Source organism: Lepidochelys kempii, chromosome 8 (genome assembly GCF_965140265.1).
Source record: "Lepidochelys kempii isolate rLepKem1 chromosome 8, rLepKem1.hap2, whole genome shotgun sequence".
In the NCBI taxonomy this organism is placed as follows: domain Eukaryota; kingdom Metazoa; phylum Chordata; order Testudines; family Cheloniidae; genus Lepidochelys; species Lepidochelys kempii.
This window is the reverse complement of record NC_133263.1, coordinates 32,396,719-32,415,085: the sequence shown is the minus strand read 5'-3', so window position 1 is coordinate 32,415,085 and position 18,367 is coordinate 32,396,719. Positions and strand designations below refer to the sequence as shown.

Here is an 18,367-nt window from a genome sequence, read left to right as displayed (position 1 = left end):
AGTTCAGGATCCTGATGCAGGGAAGAAAGGTAAGCAGCAGGATACGGACCCTGGACTTCAGGAAAGCAGACTTCGACTCCCTCAGGGAACGGATGGCCAGGATCCCCTGGGGGACTAACTTGAAGGGGAAAGGAGTCCAGGAGAGCTGGCTGTATTTCAAGGAATCCCTGTTGAGGTTACAGGGACAAACCATCCCGATGAGTCGAAAGAATAGTAAATATGGCAGGCGACCAGCTTGGCTTAATGGTGAAATCCTAGCGGATCTTAAACATAAAAAAGAAGCTTACAAGAAGTGGAAGGTTGGACATATGACCAGGGAAGAGTATAAAAATATTGCTCGGGCATGTAGGAATGATATCAGGAGGGCCAAATCGCACCTGGAGCTGCAGCTAGCCAGAGATGTCAAGAGTAACAAGAAGGGTTTCTTCAGGTATGTTGGCAACAAGAAGAAAGCCAAGGAATGTGTGGGCCCCTTACTGAATGAGGGAGGCAACCTAGTGACAGAGGATGTGGAAAAAGCTAATGTACTCAATGCTTTTTTTGCCTCTGTTTTCACTAACAAGGTCAGCTCCCAGACTGCTGCGCTGGGCATCACAAAATGGGGAAGAGATGGCCAGCCCTCTGTGGAGATAGAGGTGGTTAGGGACTATTTAGAAAAGCTGGACGTGCACAAGTCCATGGGGCCGGACGAGTTGCATCCGAGAGTGCTGAAGGAATTGGCAGCTGTGATTGCAGAGCCATTGGCCATTATCTTTGAAAACTCGTGGCGAACCGGGGAAGTCCCGGATGACTGGAAAACGGCTAATGTAGTGCCAATCTTTAAAAAAGGGAAGAAGGAGGATCCTGAGAACTACAGGCCAGTCAGCCTCACTTCAGTCCCTGGAAAAATCATGGAGCAGGTCCTCAAAGAATCAATCCTGAAGCACTTGCATGAGAGGAAAGTGATCAGGAACAGCCAGCATGGATTCACCAAGGGAAGGTCATGCCTGACTAATCTAATCGCCTTTTATGATGAGATTACTGGTTCTGTGGATGAAGGGAAAGCAGTGGATGTATTGTTTCTTGACTTTAGCAAAGCTTTTGACACGGTCTCCCACAGTATTCTTGTCAGCAAGTTAAGGAAGTATGGGCTGGATGAATGCACTACAAGGTGGGTAGAAAGCTGGCTAGATTGTCAGGCTCAACGGGTAGTAATCAATGGCTCCATATCTAGTTGGCAGCCGGTATCAAGTGGAGTACCCCAAGGGTCGGTCCTGGGGCCAGTTTTGTTCAATATCTTCATAAATGATCTGGAGGATGGTGTGGATTGCACTCTCAGCAAATTTGCGGATGATACTAAACTGGGAGGAATGGTAGATACGCTGGAGGGGAGGGATAGGATACAGAAGGACCTAGACAAATTGGAGGATTGGGCCAAAAGAAATCTGATGAGGTTCAATAAGGATAAGTGCAGGGTCCTGCACTTAGGACGGAAGAACCCAATGCACAGCTACAGACTAGGGACCGAATGGCTAGGCAGCAGTTCTGCGGAAAAGGACCTAGGGGTGACAGTGGACGAGAAGCTGGATATGAGTCTGCAGTGTGCCCTTGTTGCCAAGAAGGCCAATGGCATTTTGGGATGTATAAGTAGGGGCATAGCGAGCAGATCGAGGGACGTGATCGTTCCCCTCTATTCGACATTGGTGAGGCCTCATCTGGAGTACTGTGTCCAGTTTTGGGCCCCACACTACAAGAAGGATGTGGATAAATTGGAGAGAGTCCAGCGAAGGGCAACAAAAATGATTAGGGGACTGGAACACATGAGTTATGAGGAGAGGCTGAGGGAGCTGGGATTGTTTAGCCTGCAGAAGAGAAGAATGAGGGGGGATTTGATAGCTGCTTTCAACTACCTGAAAGGGGGTTCCAAAGAGGATGGCTCTAGACTGTTCTCAATGGTAGCAGATGACAGAACGAGGAGTAATGGTGTCAAGTTGCAGTGGGGGAGGTTTAGATTGGATATTAGGAAAAACTTTTTCACTAAGAGGGTGGTGAAACACTGGAATGCGTTACCTAGGGAGGTGGTAGAATCTCCTTCCTTAGAGGTTTTTAAGGTCAGGCTTGACAAAGCCCTGGCTGGGATGATTTAACTGGGAATTGGTCCTGCTTTGAGCAGGGGGTTGGACTAGATGACCTTCTGGGGTCCCTTCCAACCCTGATATTCTATGATTCTATGATTCTATGATCTGATCCCAAGGTCACAGGATGTCTGTGGCTGAGCTGGGAATTGCCACACTGGGCTCCCAAGAACAGAGGCACCCAATACCATCGGTCACTCTTGGATGCACTGGCCATGGTCTCCAACTCTGGTATTTCACACTTGGATCCCCTCCAGAGCAGCAGAGCCAAGCTGGCCCCTTTCTCTTCAGTATGTAATTGAGACTGAGTCACTTACCATATCACTCTCCGATATACTTGAAATACTTGCAACATCCAGGCTCAATGCTATTTGAACAGGTTTCCCTGGGGTGGGATAGAGAGGCTTAGATTAGAGAGAAGAAAGGGTGAAGGTAATGCTATATTGTTGTGTACTAAACAAAAGAAATAGTCACTTAGAATTCACTATGGAATTCAGTTCATTGCACTCAATCGAGCAGCACACATAGGTAGCCTTGCAAGAATTAGATTTTTTTTTATAATTTTGATGCATATTATCCATGTTTATTTTAAAGCTTTTTTTAGATTTCTATCTAGCTATTTAAATTTTCACCATTGTGGGAAACTACAGGGAGGTCAGAAAATTATTTAATTACAGTAGACACAGATTCAAAAAGTTAAAGCTTTGTAACCATTAAAGCACAAATTGTTAATATTACATGTCAAAGTATACAAAGTAAATAGCCTTAAAATCAAACTCTAATACGTTCTCAAGGAGCATTTATCTTGTTTTGCCTGTCTATTCTGATTATTACTGATGGAAATACCTTTTCATCGGTTTGAGCATGTATGATGCAATCAACATTTACATAGAAAAGTGTAATCCTTCCAGGCCTATGTACAGGGGTGTCCCTATTGCTGCCAGCAACCAAAGAACTAGACTAAATTTCATGCCCCAAAGCTTTTGACTTAGAATCACAGAATCCTAGAATCATAGAATATCAGGGTTGGAAGGGACCTCAGGAGGTCATCTAGTCCAACCCCCTGCTCAAAGCAGGACCAATCCCCAATTAAATCATGCCAGCCAGGGCTTTGTCAAGCCTGAACTTAAAAACTTCTAAGGAAGGAGATTCTACCACCTCCCTAGGTAACGCATTCCAGGTAACGTTTCACCACCCTCCTAGTGAAAAAGATTTTCCTAATATCCAACCTAAACCTCCCCCACTGCAACTTGAGACCATTACTCTTTATCCTGTCATCTTCTACCACTGAGAATAGTCTAGAACCATCCTCTTCGGTGGCATCAGCAGACAGAAATGATCCCATGCAGCACTCGTGTCCACACACCCAGGCAATCATAGAATCATAGAATATCAGGGTTGGAAGGCACTATTTCTCTTGCAATCAGCCACAGAAATCAAGAGTCATACATGGTTCAGCAGATGTACTGATAATAATCTTAAGCTGTTATATAACACTTTCAATGGCTCAATCTCGGAGTGCTCTAGAGAGGTGGGTAAGAATTATTCTCTTCATTTCTCAGAGGAGAAAACCGAGTCCTGGAGCAATTAAGTGACTTGCCCAGTGAGTCGGTACCAGAAGCAGGAATAGAACTGAGACCCCCGACTCCTAGTCATGTTGTGTCCACTGAACCACACAGCCTCTTCCTGATGCAAAGCAAGGCTGAGTCCCCAGCCTCACTGTCCCTCTGGAGTCCTGCAGCCTGTCCCTGAGCTTGGGAGGGTGAGATTTTGTTCCCTACAATCCTGGTTATTGAGGGATTTATAAGTGATTCAGGTGTCACCCTTTGTGAGTCTAATCAACTGCCATAGCCTCTCCTGTGAGCAGCACCACTCACTGAAAGCGACCACTGGGCTCAAATGAAAGCTACCTCCCGAGTGCAGTGCAGACACATGCTCATAGTGGAGACCTGATCTAGGGACCCACCCAACTGTCCGTGCAGAGAGTCTGACCTCCCCATCCCAGAGCGCTGAGCCCGGCACCCCAAGAACCTGCCAAATGGGATCTAAGGAAATCTTTTACAGTGAGTGAGTGCTGTGCCACAGTGAACCATTGTTTGGCAGCAGACAGCGTATTAGATTTGTTTGAATGTGGCTACCTCCATCCTGCCTCGTAATTGGAGTTGAACGCAGGACAGAGGGCTGTAATGTGCACTGGAAGTATATGGGAAGAGAGATTTGCTTTATGGAGAAAATATACATGTTCTTCTTTGCACACCCAGCTTCGGAAATCTGCTCTCTGTCTCCTGGGATAGGGCCCATTTGTCTCTTTCGCTTCACTGAGCACAGAGAACCCAGATGGCCAGAGCCTATCTGGAGAGGATGGAAGAGGAATTGCCAGCTCTCTTCCATTGTCCCTTGTTTGCCCGATCTCATAAAAGCCTCTCAGTAGATGTACTTTAGGAGGGTATGGGCCAGGTGCAGGGCCAGAGAGACTACTTCTGTCTGTGCCACTGTTACGTACCCGTCTTCCCTGCCTCCCAGCTTCCTTACCCACAGGAAATCACTGTGTAAAACAACAATGTTATCTTCATGTGTTGTCCCTTCAGAGGTAGTGCACAGTGAATACCCTGTCCCCTCCCCACCCCGAAGGGGTGGCTTGGGTGGGACAGCAGCAGCCAGTGGGCGTCACTGCTCTCTAGGGAACATGCATTGTGGTGCATTGGGGTCAGGAAGATTTGTGGGCTTAGGAGGCCAAACCCCTGCCATTTCTGTAGAGGTGGAAGAAAACTCTGTCCACATAGTAGAACAATGAAATCAGAACTTGTGGGGTTTCCTGTCCCCTGAGCAGGTGTTTCCCAGGTCAGGAAATGGGCCCTACTGGAAATTTAGTTAGCAGATTTCAGTACATATGGGGTGAAATTGTCCTCAGTGCATAGGACCCACACAAGGTGACAAAGCAGGCCTTATTGGTGCTTATGGGCATGGGTGAGCCCTTTGTGAAGTTCACTTAGAATCATAGAATATCAGGATTGGAAGGGACCTCAGGAGGTCATCTAGTCCAACCCCCTGCTCAAAGCAGGACCAATCCCCAATTTTTGCCCTAAATGGCCCCCTCAGGGATTGAACACACAACGTGGGTTTAGCAGGCCAATGCTCAAACCACTGAGCTATTCCTCTCCCCCGCCACCCGTAAACTGAAACCCTTAAAGAACAGCAGTTAGCTAGAGGGGAGGTAGCTTGTCAGTGAATAAAACACATGACAAAATGGAGGCAAAGTATCCCTTTTCATTGGGTCGATACACACACAATTTTACATTGAAGGAACCACATATCGTGGCTGCCTCTTTGTTAGCACTCAAGCAAGGATTCACCACAAGAGGGCAGCTCCACCCTAGGAAATGTCAGAAGACATTACTGTAAGTCAGTTTATATTTTGCCTCTTTTTATTGTAATAAGGGTGAACATGAGGAAGATCAAATCCTGTCAGCACAGTAGCAAATATATGGCACAGTAACCTATTAGAACATTTTCTTCATAATCCACATATCAAAAACATTCATATGCATTGAGCCCAATACTCCATTCCCATTGGTTTCAGTGGGAGATTTAGGTACATAGGGAAGGCAGAATTAAGCCCTAGGGCCACAGGGACCTGATCCTGATTGATGCTGAGCACCCACAAATTCCGCTGAAGTCAACAGGATTTGCAGGTGCTTATCACGTTTCAGGAACAGGCCATATATATCTATGTAATCAATATGTGTACTTTTTTCGCCTATATGACTTGCTCAATCCTATATATCTTGCCAGTTAGAATTGAAGCCAACCACTTTCTAAAAGTCAGTTAGGTTTAACAAGATATTGTAAATTTATCTAGAATTCATATTTTTCATTTGCCTAATAAGATTTCAAGTTGCAAAAAGGACAATTTTCAAAAGGGCCAAAGTGATTTAGGAGCTAGGTCCCATTTTCAAAAGTGATAGTTATTTAGGAGCCAGACAATTTTTACCCAATGTGTTATGGACACATTAAACTTGTGCTGATATTGACTTGCATGCATTTAAACTTCTCTCTTGTATTTTATAACCATCTGTTCTCCTATGGGACAAATTTCCATGAAGAGCTGGTATTATTCCACAATACCAGATGCAGTGGTCATTACTCTAGGTAACTCCACTGTTGTAGAGATTTATCACCACAGGAGGAAGTTAAAGAGAGAGAAGCTAAAAAGTGTAAGACAAAGCCAATGTACACCAGCTACATTACATGGTATAGGGATCATAATCAGACTGCATGAGGCTTGGTCATCTGCACTTCACAGAACACCCAGGCATGCTCTGTGCACTGAGAAGGCTATCTCTTCACAAAATGTAAGGCAAAGCCTGGGCAGAGGCTGTTCAGAATTTAGTGTACATGGTTCCACAGTGGAAACAAGTCCCCAGAGACTGGGACTAAACAGGAAGGAAGTTATAAGTGAGCAATGCTGCAGTTCAAGGAGCCAGGCTTCATTCATTTGCAGCCACAGTGAGCCTCATAAAACAGATGACCATTAACAAATACACAGCCAAACCAAGGGGACAAACTGAAACAAAGGGGCTGCATGGTTGTAACAGAGCAAAATTTAGCCCAAGGTATCTAATTAGACAGGTGTCAAAACTCTCTAAGCTTCCTGTTCCTTATTCTACCGACAAACATATTCCCAGGGAATAAATTCTGCCTTCAGTCATACACATGCAGTCCCACTGAGCAAACAGAATTGGAGGGGATAGGTGAGGGTGGACTTTGGGTACATAGTCCGAGCACACTGGCTAATTTAACAGGGACAGATAAACTAGTGCTTACTAAAGAAAACCCATAAAACGTCATTCTCTCCATGCAAACATTACTGATTATATAATCCTTTTATCAGACATTGAACTGTTCTGTTGACGTACCACCGAAGTATGGTCTCAGATATTTGTTGTAGCCCTCTGTGAGGTTCTCAAATCCAGGGAGCGATACCGTGTCACTGCTGTGTGTGTCCAATTTACGGCCCAGCGTGCACTTTCTAAAATATACAAATACATATTGTTAGGCATGGCAGGGCATGCTGGGAGCCTCTGTTGTGCAGCTGCAGCTGCGTTCCCTGCATGTATACAGCAGTCCAACAGAAACTGCATAAAACACTTCATCAAAGCCATCAGCACTTGATTCCATTGTGTGGGGGACAGGGACTGTGGGCAATCAGCGTGTGACTTCATTAAACAGACAATCCAAAGGTTGGGGTGTTTTACAGCAGTGTAGGAGGGATATGGTTGTCTGGGGAAGATGCTTATGTCCAGAAACAGTTGGAATGGTGACAGTTGGAATTTGCTTATGACTTCCTTAATGTTTACTTATGCAGGTTCTTGTATTAGTGCCTATCACCATAGCAACTGAATGCTTCCCACAATTATTAATAGAACTGTGGTAATAGCTACTGAGCAACAACCTGGATTTAGACAAGGGAGATCATGCAGCGATGCTATTTTCACCCTGATTATTGAGAACACAATTGAATTCCAAGGCAGTCTTGCCATTAATTTGGTGGACTTTTAAAAGGCATTCGATAGTGTAAACAGAGAAACCATGTGGAAAATTGTGGAACAATATGGAATTCCAACAAAATTAATTAACATTACGAAGGCATTCTACGCCAACTCAAAGTGCTGCATTAAAATGGAAAATGGATTGAGTTAAGCCATTCAGCATCAAGACAGGTGTAAGGCAGTGGTGCATCCTGTCTCCTTTTTTGTTTATGCTAGTAATCGACTATGGATTAAAACAATGCAACAGTGATACATATGGCCTAAAATGGAACAATTCAAGACTATTTGATCTAGACTTTGCTGATGACATCGCTCTTATCAGTGAAGATGCCAATTCACAAACCAAGTAAAAGAAGTAAGGGAGAAGACAGGTTTGAGATACAATACAAAGAAATGTAAAGTCATGTTAAAGGGGACTATAGGGACAGAAATCGAAATTGAAGAAGAGAAACTGGAAAAGGTGAACAATTTTACATATCTTGGAAGTACCATCAAGCAGGTACTAGTTCCGAGGAAATAATAAGAAGAATCAGGAAGGCAAACGCTGCATTTGGAAGACTCAAAAACATCTCCCTCAAGACAAAACTGAATGTGTACAAAGCAATTGTTTTCACCGTCACAATATATAGCAGTGAGATGTGGCAACTTATCAAGAAAGAGGTGCAAAAGCTGAACGCATTTAATCACAAATGTCTGAGAACAATATTGTGAATAACATATAGAGATAGGAAGATGATTGAAGAAGTCAGAAAAATTACTGGACAAGGCACCCTCTCACAAAAAATATACAAAAGAAGACATCAGTGGCTGGTACATGTGCTGAGAATGGAAAAAGAACGCTTACCAAATACTGCTCTTGAATGGAAGCCAGAAAGAGAGGAAGACCGCGAATAACATGGAAATGAACAGTTCTGAACGACATCAAGCATCTCAACATGAAATGGGAAGATGTGGAGAGAAGGGCAGTTGACAGGCAAGGATGGCAAATGTGGGTAGCCCAATGTGCGGCAAAGCCCAGGATAGACTAACTAACTAGAAGCTCCAGCCATGGCCCAGGACCCCATTCAACTAGGTGTTGTACACAGAACACAGCGATGACCATTGACCCAAAGAGTTCACAATCTAAGTAACAAAAATAATGGTAATGAGCCCCTTTCAGAAACAGACAGGCTTCTGTCTCCTCCTTTCTTACTCTGAATATGAAAATGCCCCTGTCAGCATGAGCAGAGTACTCTCAGTGATGGTTGCACTTAACTCTGAATGCAACAAGGTTAGTGGCTGTTCTTCTCTCATCTGAGAGGGTGATTCAGTGTCTTGGTCTTGGGAAGCATCTTCCAGCCCCAGGTGTCAGCCTCACTGTGCTGGCTGACAGTTTCCCCCTTCATGCGCAATACGGCCTTCAAAGTAGGCCATGGTTGGATGGAAAGAGACAATCCCTCCAGTAGCCAGGACTAATCCAATGCAAGACTTTGAAAACCAGGTCAGAGACCCTGAACTGGACTGTCCCCTTTAAGAGGCAGTGGGGTCCAGTGCACCTGCTGCCCAGATGGACTTAAGGGAAGGCACCTGTGCCTTTTAAAGGGGGAGATGGTTGCAGGTGGGTGGGAGATGCTGGCAGAGAGTGACAAAGTTCCTGGAGGGCCCTGAATGAGCAGAGGTCCGGAAGGCCAGTGGACAAGGGCCAAGCCCCAGACAAAAGGTGGTGGGAAAGCAGGAAGACAGATGCCCAGGGCAGAGGGGATGTGCCCAGCTTGGCACTACAGTGAAAGAAGTAAACTTTAGAGATAGGATAGATCTTCAGGGAGGAGGGCATGAGCCCAGCTGAAACTGGGGTGAAGGTTATAGGTTTTGAGGTCTATTAAAAAGACAGTGTGAAGGGGAATGTTTTAAATATCTGGACTGTGTGGACTTTTAGGGGCCCCAAACATAAAAGAAAACTGATGCAGGGTGCTGCAGAGCCACTCTTTTCCAGTAGGGGATGCTATAGGACTCAGTGGGATACCGGTGCAGCGTATGCAGTATTGAAGTAATATTTTCACAGTGACTTGTGCTGCTAAGCCTGGGCTTGTCAGCTGCAGAGAAGAGTGGAGGATCTCAGTGAAATTCTGTAGCTGAATGCATGAGCCTTGCCAGATAAAGCCATGGTCTCTGGCTACATGTGTCTGCACCATGGTAATGATGTTGAGGCACCATTGCTTCTTAAACAGAAGAGAAGCAGGGGCAGCACTAGGCTTCCGAGGGTTTTGGTTCATATTTAGTGCCTCTGGCCATCTTCGGCAGTAGGTAAAGACAGGTCAGAACCAACATCACGGCTCTGGTCTCCAGCTCTGGATCCAAACTTGGCTTGGATCTCTGGATCACAGCCTCCCTAGTGTTCAGGCTAAATTTGGATTTAGATTCTCCTACCAAGTGAATTGGTTGGAAGCTATAATCCTTTGTCCAAACCCAGATCTTGATCCAGGGATTTGGTTGGAGGGAGAAGAGCCAGTCTCTCATTTCTGTGATAAACTGCTGGGAAAAGCCTTTCCATCATACAGTGACATTCATAGCAGTGACACACCCCTTCTACACCTCAATCCATACCCAACTCGTGGCCTGTGAAGGGACTCAGTCCCTCTAGCCTGTCTGCAGCTTCGTCAGATATATGCTGGCCCTTTCAGACCTTGCTCTCCTAGACTTTCAGTTCAGTTCCCACAATCCTTAAATCCTTATGTTGTCTTTCTTCTGGGCCTAGAAGCAGCAACCCAGTCCAGTCTTCTTCTAGCTCATGGAGTGCAGGAGAAGGAATACCCACTTAGTCTAGTGGGTTTCGCCTAGTCACCTCACCCCAGTCCTCGGGTGTTTCTCGTCCTGGTCCTGCTCCTTTGGTGGCTTCTTCCCAGTTTCCTGATGATGGAGGATAGCTCCCAACCTCGCTACAGCCTCTTATTCCAAGTGTTGGTGATCTGCCAATCAGCTGCAGCTGGAGAGGTAGCTACTCTGTCTCTTAACCCCTTAGTGGGTGTGACAGAATCGGGTTTATACACCCAATCACTCCTCCTTCTGCCTTTTAAAAATATAGCACAACACCCAGGTACAAGCAGTGTTTTGCCCCCAGGAAGAGAAAAGCACCAGAGACTCATTCCATGAAGTCATTAGGGATTTTCTGTTGCTATTGATTTTACATAGAAGATGCTCAGATACCACCTGGGTGGGTGGGAGTATAAAGGCCTTATATAGGTAAAAGACAATGTTGAAGAAGAGTCAAGAGATCTATCTGTGTCATCTACAGGTCTGTCCATCACAGGACAGAGCCATCCACAGCTCTTTTAGCAGCCCAATGAGGACTGGGTTAATTAGGTGCTGAGATTTTTGTCAGCAGCCCTACTGCCCCTGCAGATCTGCCCCCACTACCCCCATCTTATGCATAATAGTGGGGCATGGGGTGTAAGTTATATCCTTCATGATCATTTGGAACACGGGGTTCGACAGCCTAGAAATGGAGGAGATTTAGAAGTCTCTAAAACTGTCCAGTACGGAACACATGAAATGGCATCCCTCATTACAAAGCTGATTTGTTACAAGATCTAAAACTGCACTCTGTCATTATAAAACCCATATGTGAATACATCCATTCCTCCTCCCTCCCTAGTCATCACCTTTTGATAGCCAAAAGATGTACTTCAGGCCATCAGCTCCTCCTTGGTGGTCACTGATCTCCAGGAAATGCTTTGCACCTCGCTTGTTATTGTTTACAGGCAATCCTCTAGTGTCAGAGTGTCCCTGCGCAGCTAATGCCATCAGGAGAGGGAGGACTCCTACCTTCAGCCTCTGGGTGAATTGGGTTGGGAGGTGCAGGTGGCAGCCAATATTAAACATTCACAGCCTGAGCCAAAACTTTTCAAACTAAGCAAAAGCAAGTTGTTGTGTCTGGCTCTGTGCTTGCATGGCCGATGATCAGAAGTGGGTCTGAGCTCCAATATGCAAAGTCAATTTTCCTCTCACTCTAGGGGTGATCAGATGCAGAGTTTTCGTTCAGACCTATCTCTGCTAGTTATGTAAAAATTGGCATTCCATAGTTAGACCATAAACCTGACGCAGGGGTGTTTTGAAGAGAAATCACTAATGTGTATGAAGGCACTTAGACATTGAGGTGACAAGGGCCAGCTAACGTACATAGCTAAAATGACAGAGAGGGGTCGTGTTCTAACATGGTATAATTTCCCAGTGGAACAAGGCCCTGTGTGCTCATTTACATCCTGTATAAAGTGTCTGCAAAAAAATATTGCCAGCCGTGTAAATGAATGGATAATTCTGGTCTGATGGTGTTTATTCTGGTGGAAATGGCAAAACAAGGCCCAAGGCAGTGCATCATCATTCCACTGCTAGTACCTAATGACAGCGAAGGCTATGCAGTGTGAAATGCAGCAGGTTGGGTCCTGGAGGTTTCATAGCCCTGGAATTTCACTGTAGGTTTCGGATCTGAAAGAACCCGCAAATCCCAAAGCAAAGATCAGAATTGCTCAGCTTCATGTTGTTTCAGGACTGAGGCATGAACGGTTTCAGTCTCCCTTGGAGTTGGGCATAGGGTCACTTGAAAAGTTCACAGACTTTTACACTTTAATTAAACTCAAAACTAGGGGAGGGTCATGTGGTGCCAGATTCTCTAATGGAAGTTATACAAAGCTGCAATCTATCAAGGGCCGGACTGAGCTGTAGAAAGGGGGCAGCACCTCACTAGTGAGGGATTGTGCCTCAGGGAGTTGTGCCCATCACACTATCCTTTGTGATGGTATAATCAGCTCTCTCCTGATGTATCCAGCCCTCTTCGGAAGGGATGGGAGGATTGGAGTCTGGACCATGGCTATTTTCCTTCTTCTCCCAGCATTTATATCAACTACACCCAAGCTAGTATCCTTGTCAGAAAACTTACCTTTGAGTTGGAAGAAATAGCCACACACAGATGAGGACAAAATATCTGCAGTACATTTCTGGAGTTGGTTTCAGTGCTGGCTGTGATACTTCTACTGATCATCTGTGAAGCAGAAAGGAATGGCATGCAATTTACAGCAGTTTAAGGAAAATGTGCACGCGTACATATAGAGATATGATCCTGGAGGAGTGGATGGGGGACAAGAGTTAAACATTTCTTCTATAATCTGAACATCAGGGCCTGATCCAGCACTCTCAACACACATGGAGTCCAGAGTCCATTCTCTCTGTCTCTCTTGGGGTTCTGTAATGATGCCTATCATCATGGTCTCTCAGCAATGTCTTTCACATAAAATAAACTGGCAATGCTCAGGTCCCCAGTGGACTTCATGGAGGCTCTGGATTTGATACCATTTCTCCCACAGGAACTGTTGCTTGGGGTTGAGTTTTTAGTTTAAGACGGGCAGAGAGAAGGATTGATGTGAATGGCATTCTGGCTATGGTGGAAAAGCTTTATTAAGTAGGAAGGCTTTTCAGCATTTCCTAACAGTGATCCGATTCTGGATTCATCTAATCTTTCCTCACAGCAGGGTTTTAGCTTCTAACACAACTGGGCTTTAAAAGGTTGTAGTCTATGTACTCCATTAGGTCATGCTTGCGATAAACCTATGGTTATTAATAGTACCACTGGCAGGTAACTCAGGGTTCACTACAGGATGAAATCATTCTATTTTAAAATAGTTTTGTTGACTTTTCTGGGAGTGGAACTGAATCTTGGCTTTCAGCCTTAGAGTTCCTCAGGTCTGTGCTTTTCTGAAAGGAACAATATGATGATCGACTAGCTTTCATCTGACTACAATGTACCTGCAGCCCCTCTCCAGTATTAAATTCACTGAACAAAAGAGTGGGTCAGTTAAAAAAGCTTCCCTAAAGCATATGGATGGCTGAGTGTCACACACCCAAATAAATGTACTTCCTAACAAGAACAAACTAGGAGTTAGCTGATCTGCACAAACTGTGGTTGCTAAGACATTCTCATTACTTGGTCATGCTGAACTCAAGTTAGGAGCATGATGTTGTACCATGAACCCCATTAAACCACTCCAAATGAGCATGTAAATGTGTTTGAGTATATGAGTGCTTTCATGCAGATATTCGCAAGGAAATATCCAGCTATGCTCTGCACTGAGTTACATTTATGTAAGTCTGGAATAAGTCTATGCAAGTCAGTGGAGTTACTCTGGACTTCGGCCAGTGAAAGCAACTGAGAACAGATTTTAACTCAGTGTGTTTTCTCATTATGGCCTGAAATTTACATTCAAACTTTGGAGCTGGCCCTTATTCTGTAATGCCCCAAACTAAAACACCCCCAAACTTTGAACATTTCCTATTTTGCAGTTAGATCCATCTCAGTTAGCACACTGTGGCCCAAATGTGCATTATAATCCTGCCCATTTGCACTGCTCAGGAGGCACAAAGGAGCTGGATTCAGACTGCAACTTGCCAGTGGAGAACTCCCTGGGAAAAGTGGTATTCCATGATGATTCAAAGCCAGCAGAAATGGCTTTGTTACTGTACCAGCTGCTCAATCCACCATATAAAAGGCATTCCCAGAGAGAGAAAAGACACCCCAGGGCAGAGTGCAAGCATCATCAAGTTCTGTTTTATATGCGGAGGTTTCACTGGCGTAGTCTTTCTATGGGACCATATTCCAGTGGCCTAACTCATGCTGAGCCCAGGCTGTGAAAATCAGAAAGCTGTGACCAGCTCTCTGATGGCTCCTCCCTGCTCCTGCGCTGAGTTGAGCTGCAAGGGAGAATCTAGCCCACTGTTAGGATCCAGAAGTCCTGACTTGGGACTAGCTTGGGCAAGGCTGAGAGTTTGCCCTGGATGGGCTAGGGCTGTGCAAGTTTTCAGCAGGGATGGCAAACCACCCAATGCTGGAGTGAATGCCATTTCTCTTTAAGGAAGTGATGCCAGCAGCAGCCATCCTGCCACCCTATTGCTAGGCAGAGGTGATTGTGCACATCATTAAGCCTTGCAATAACAAGATTAAAGCATAATCAAAAACATTGGTTGCCTGTGCTGCCAGCGGCTGATTTTAAACGTAAGAGGAGAGAAATAAGTTTTCATGGGAGCTTAATGAGTTCTCAAGCCTGAGGGTCAGTGACCTATTGCCTTAGTGCCCCACTGCGCTGTTTGTTTCAGGTGCTCTTAAGGGCAGATCTGAGCTTGATTTCTCTAGTCCTAACCTACCTGCTGTACGTAATGGATGGGATCAGCATATGGGAACCGAGGGAAGAGGCTTGCTGTGCTTTTCTCATGGCATTCCTGGCAGCAGCTTCATGAAGCAATATGGCAAGCAGTTTCAGCTAGGCACCACAATGAACCCAAAGGAATCATATAAGGAGAATCAAGTGGGGGCAAAACCAAGGTATGAATGGAGTGTTTCCCAAAATGAAGTATATTCTGACATCGCCAGTTCTCTGTGTAAATTCTGACGTTCTGATAAGGCTCTTGCATTTCTACCACGTTTCATCCAATTTGGCATGCATGTAATTTCCAGATTTTACTACCTGCCCACCACTGAAATACAACTGGAATTGTTTTAACAGCTCACAGCAACACTACACAACAGTTTAGGATGGAAAGTGGAGAACATTGTATCTAATTGAAATTACTGGAAGGGGGTGCTCTGAGGGAGGCAGAATTCAATTATTCAAAATGGCGTTGGGCCAGAGCACTAGGATTAACACAACTCCTCTCCTGAAAAGTGCCATGAGATGTTAAATGGAATAAAGTGCTGTAATCGAGGCCTGTGAAAGATGGCCTCTTCAGCAGAGCAGTGCTCATAAATGCCATGATGGGCACATCACCTGCTGGATTACCAATGCAATGCACATATTCCCATTAGTAGTCTCCCATCCAGATTGTGACCCACCCTAGCGCTGCTTAGCAGACAAAAAGCGGACAGTGTTGCAGTTTGAAGCCTAATTAAAATCTAAAGAGTATTGTGAGCATGAAGTTGTACCTGATTCATTTTGCCATGTGGATAAGCCAGCTCTTGTTTTGTTTTTTTTCCCACAAGTGAAAAACAAGCTAGAAAGTTCACCAAGTTACAGAGCCTTTGTTCTACACATATGATTGGGAGGTCACTGAATTTTATCATCCTGGGTTCCTTACATTCTTTTCCTAACATCAAACTTAGAAGAGCTTACTATAAAAAAAGATGGGAGTCAAGGCACCAGACCTGCGCTCCATTGCCCTACACTTGTGTCATCATTTACACCAGTGGACATTTGTATGTGATAACATTTTACACTCTGTTCAGTGGAAATAACAAAATAAGGTGCAGGGCTATGGAAAATCAGGCCATTCCTATCTGTCTGTCTCAATGCATATTCTTAAAATGGTTTCACTTCGTTTTGTAAAATGGCAAAAATATAATTTTCCAAAAGAGAATATGTTACATTGTAGATTTAAAAGAACGGGTTATTTATTCCTTCCTGTGGCTTCATGAATTTTGATGTCTTGTTAAATTACTCAGAGGTTTTTTGCTTGAAAGTTGATATGACCTTTAGTGGCAGTTAAAAGCCTACATTGCCTTAAGGATCTGGGCCTCAGCCTTTCCGTTGCTTTGTCCCCATCTGTAAAATGGGTTTAATAGCATTTCCCTACCTCACAGGGCAGTAGTGAGGAGAAATACATTAAAGATTGTGAAACACTCAGGTGTAATGGTAATGGGCACTAAATAATTACTGAAGATAGCTAGATAGTACTGTACTTGTATGAAAGATAGCACTTCCTAGAACCAAACACAGCCAGAATGTAAACGTCCTCTCTCCCCAAGTTCAACTTCTTTCAGAAAAATGAGGTATTTAAGTTTGAAAAATGACAAAACATACACAATATTTCTTTCTTACAGGCTTCTTTTTTTAGTGACATTAAGTCCCTGTTCATTCGTGTCACAAAATCCTCAAGATGGTTCCATTGTACTACTACAGAGACTGAGTTTCCAAATAAGGTTAAAACAGTAAAAAGAAACAATTTCACTGGAAGTCTATTGAGTTCCGTATGTGATGCCATTATAAATTGGTTAGAGTGTAGGCTGTAATGGCAAAATGGATTTCAGTGGAGACCTGAAGACATTGGGCCAAAATATATCGGTGTAAGGGAGCCTAACTGAATTCCATGAAGTTGCACCAGTTTACAGCAGAGCAAAATCTATCATTGAAATGCTGTTGTGATTTGAGTTTACAAAGAGAGAACAATGTAATGTCAGTGCAGCATCTAGATAACTGATTACTATAGAATTACCAGGGCAAAATGATTTCATTGCAACTCTCCCATGACATAAAAAGGATTGAATAGTGCCATAATCCTAAATTACCTTGACGTGAATAAAAAACTAAGGGAATTAGACACAAAGTCTGTGATGAAAGTGTATGAAGGAAGAGAATAAACTCACAAAACCAAGTGCATTACCATTCTATACTCCACTTAAATATGCGCCTGCTTCTGATGTCAAAGAATTTTTACAGAATAACTTCACTGATTTCACTGGAGTTATTGATTTGCACCAGCCTGATTAAAATGAGAATGATGCCCTTTATCTATGATTTACTCTTGATCCCAAATATATAGGGAGAAGGGAGTGCCAAAACTATTGCTTTTTGTGGTAGTATTTCAGCACAAGAATCCCAACAGGCCAATAAATACACGTACTCTTCCACTTGTATATTCCAAGAGCTGAAATCAAAGATTACAAATTACTGCAGTAAAGTAGATTGGAAAAAGATTGTATCTGGTACAATATATTTTTGTTTTTCTAATTGACTAGTCAAGAATTTTAGTTGATTGCAGTAACAATGTTAGGCTCTGTTTAAGTTGGATTTTTCTTATACTGTCAGTAAAAATACAACAAATGCAAGATTAGTACATAAATTCACTGACGGGGAAATTATTTCCAACTCCAGAAGATATGCAGCACAGTTATATATTGCTTAGTCTTTCACAGTTATATTGAAGATGTTGAGAATTTAATAAAGCACTTGTTTAAAAATAATACTTTCCCTGTGGATTTTTAAGGTTATACAAATTGCAAGTGTTGTGAAAAAACACCTGGGGCCAGAATCCCAGGTGGTGTAAATCCATGTAGCTCCACTGCAGTTAATGAAATTATGCTTATTTACACCAGCTGAGGATCTGGTCCAATATGTATCTCTATTGTAACTCAGCCTATGCTGCCTCACCATAGGTAAGGAATACAGGAACATTAGTTCAAGAGGATGATAAAGACACACACACACAGAAAATAAATCTGTAGTGTCATCAATCTTGTTTACCTGACATAAAGTGTTAGTAAGAAAAATAAGCATTATTTGCGGTATAATTCATAACTCTGCTAGCTATTAAAAACATGGACTAAACTGACACTGGTTTTATTACAACTGGCTTATTGCAACAATTTGTAACTCACCCCCTCTGCCTGCAGGGCCAGCGTTAGATTCGCTGAGGCCCAGGGCAGAAAGCCCAAGCCCAAGCCCCGCCGCCTGGGCCGAAAGCTGAAGTCTGAGCAACTGCCTGTGACATGGGGCCCTGGGCAATTGCCTGGTTGTCACCCCCTAACGCCAGCCCTGACTGTCTGCTAAGCCTTACCTGCCCACTTCATTTTAAGTTGTCTCCTAAAGCATGGGTGAACCCCTTATGCCTAACAATCTGTCTCAACTTTTTAGCTCAAACACTCTAGGTATCTTCCCCAGAGCTGAAAAAGAGCTCCTGGAAGCTCTAGAG

The 18,367-nt window shown here is 44.0% G+C and overlaps 1 protein-coding gene across 1 annotated transcript in view; it reads right to left on the bottom strand.

The window, feature by feature from the left end:
* GABRP (gamma-aminobutyric acid type A receptor subunit pi) overlaps nucleotides 1-12,634 on the bottom strand; it is a 29,612-nt gene extending 16,978 nt beyond the window's left edge. Inside the window, exons 1-3 of the mRNA XM_073358174.1 lie at nucleotides 12,576-12,634; nucleotides 7,031-7,143; nucleotides 2,432-2,499 (exon numbers count right to left, since the gene is read on the bottom strand). Of these exons, the coding sequence (XP_073214275.1) occupies nucleotides 2,432-2,499; nucleotides 7,031-7,143; nucleotides 12,576-12,631 (237 nt within the window). The 5' untranslated portion in view covers nucleotides 12,632-12,634. The remainder of the gene's footprint in view (nucleotides 1-2,431; nucleotides 2,500-7,030; nucleotides 7,144-12,575) is intronic.
* Between the last annotated feature and the right edge of the window lie 5,733 nt (nucleotides 12,635-18,367).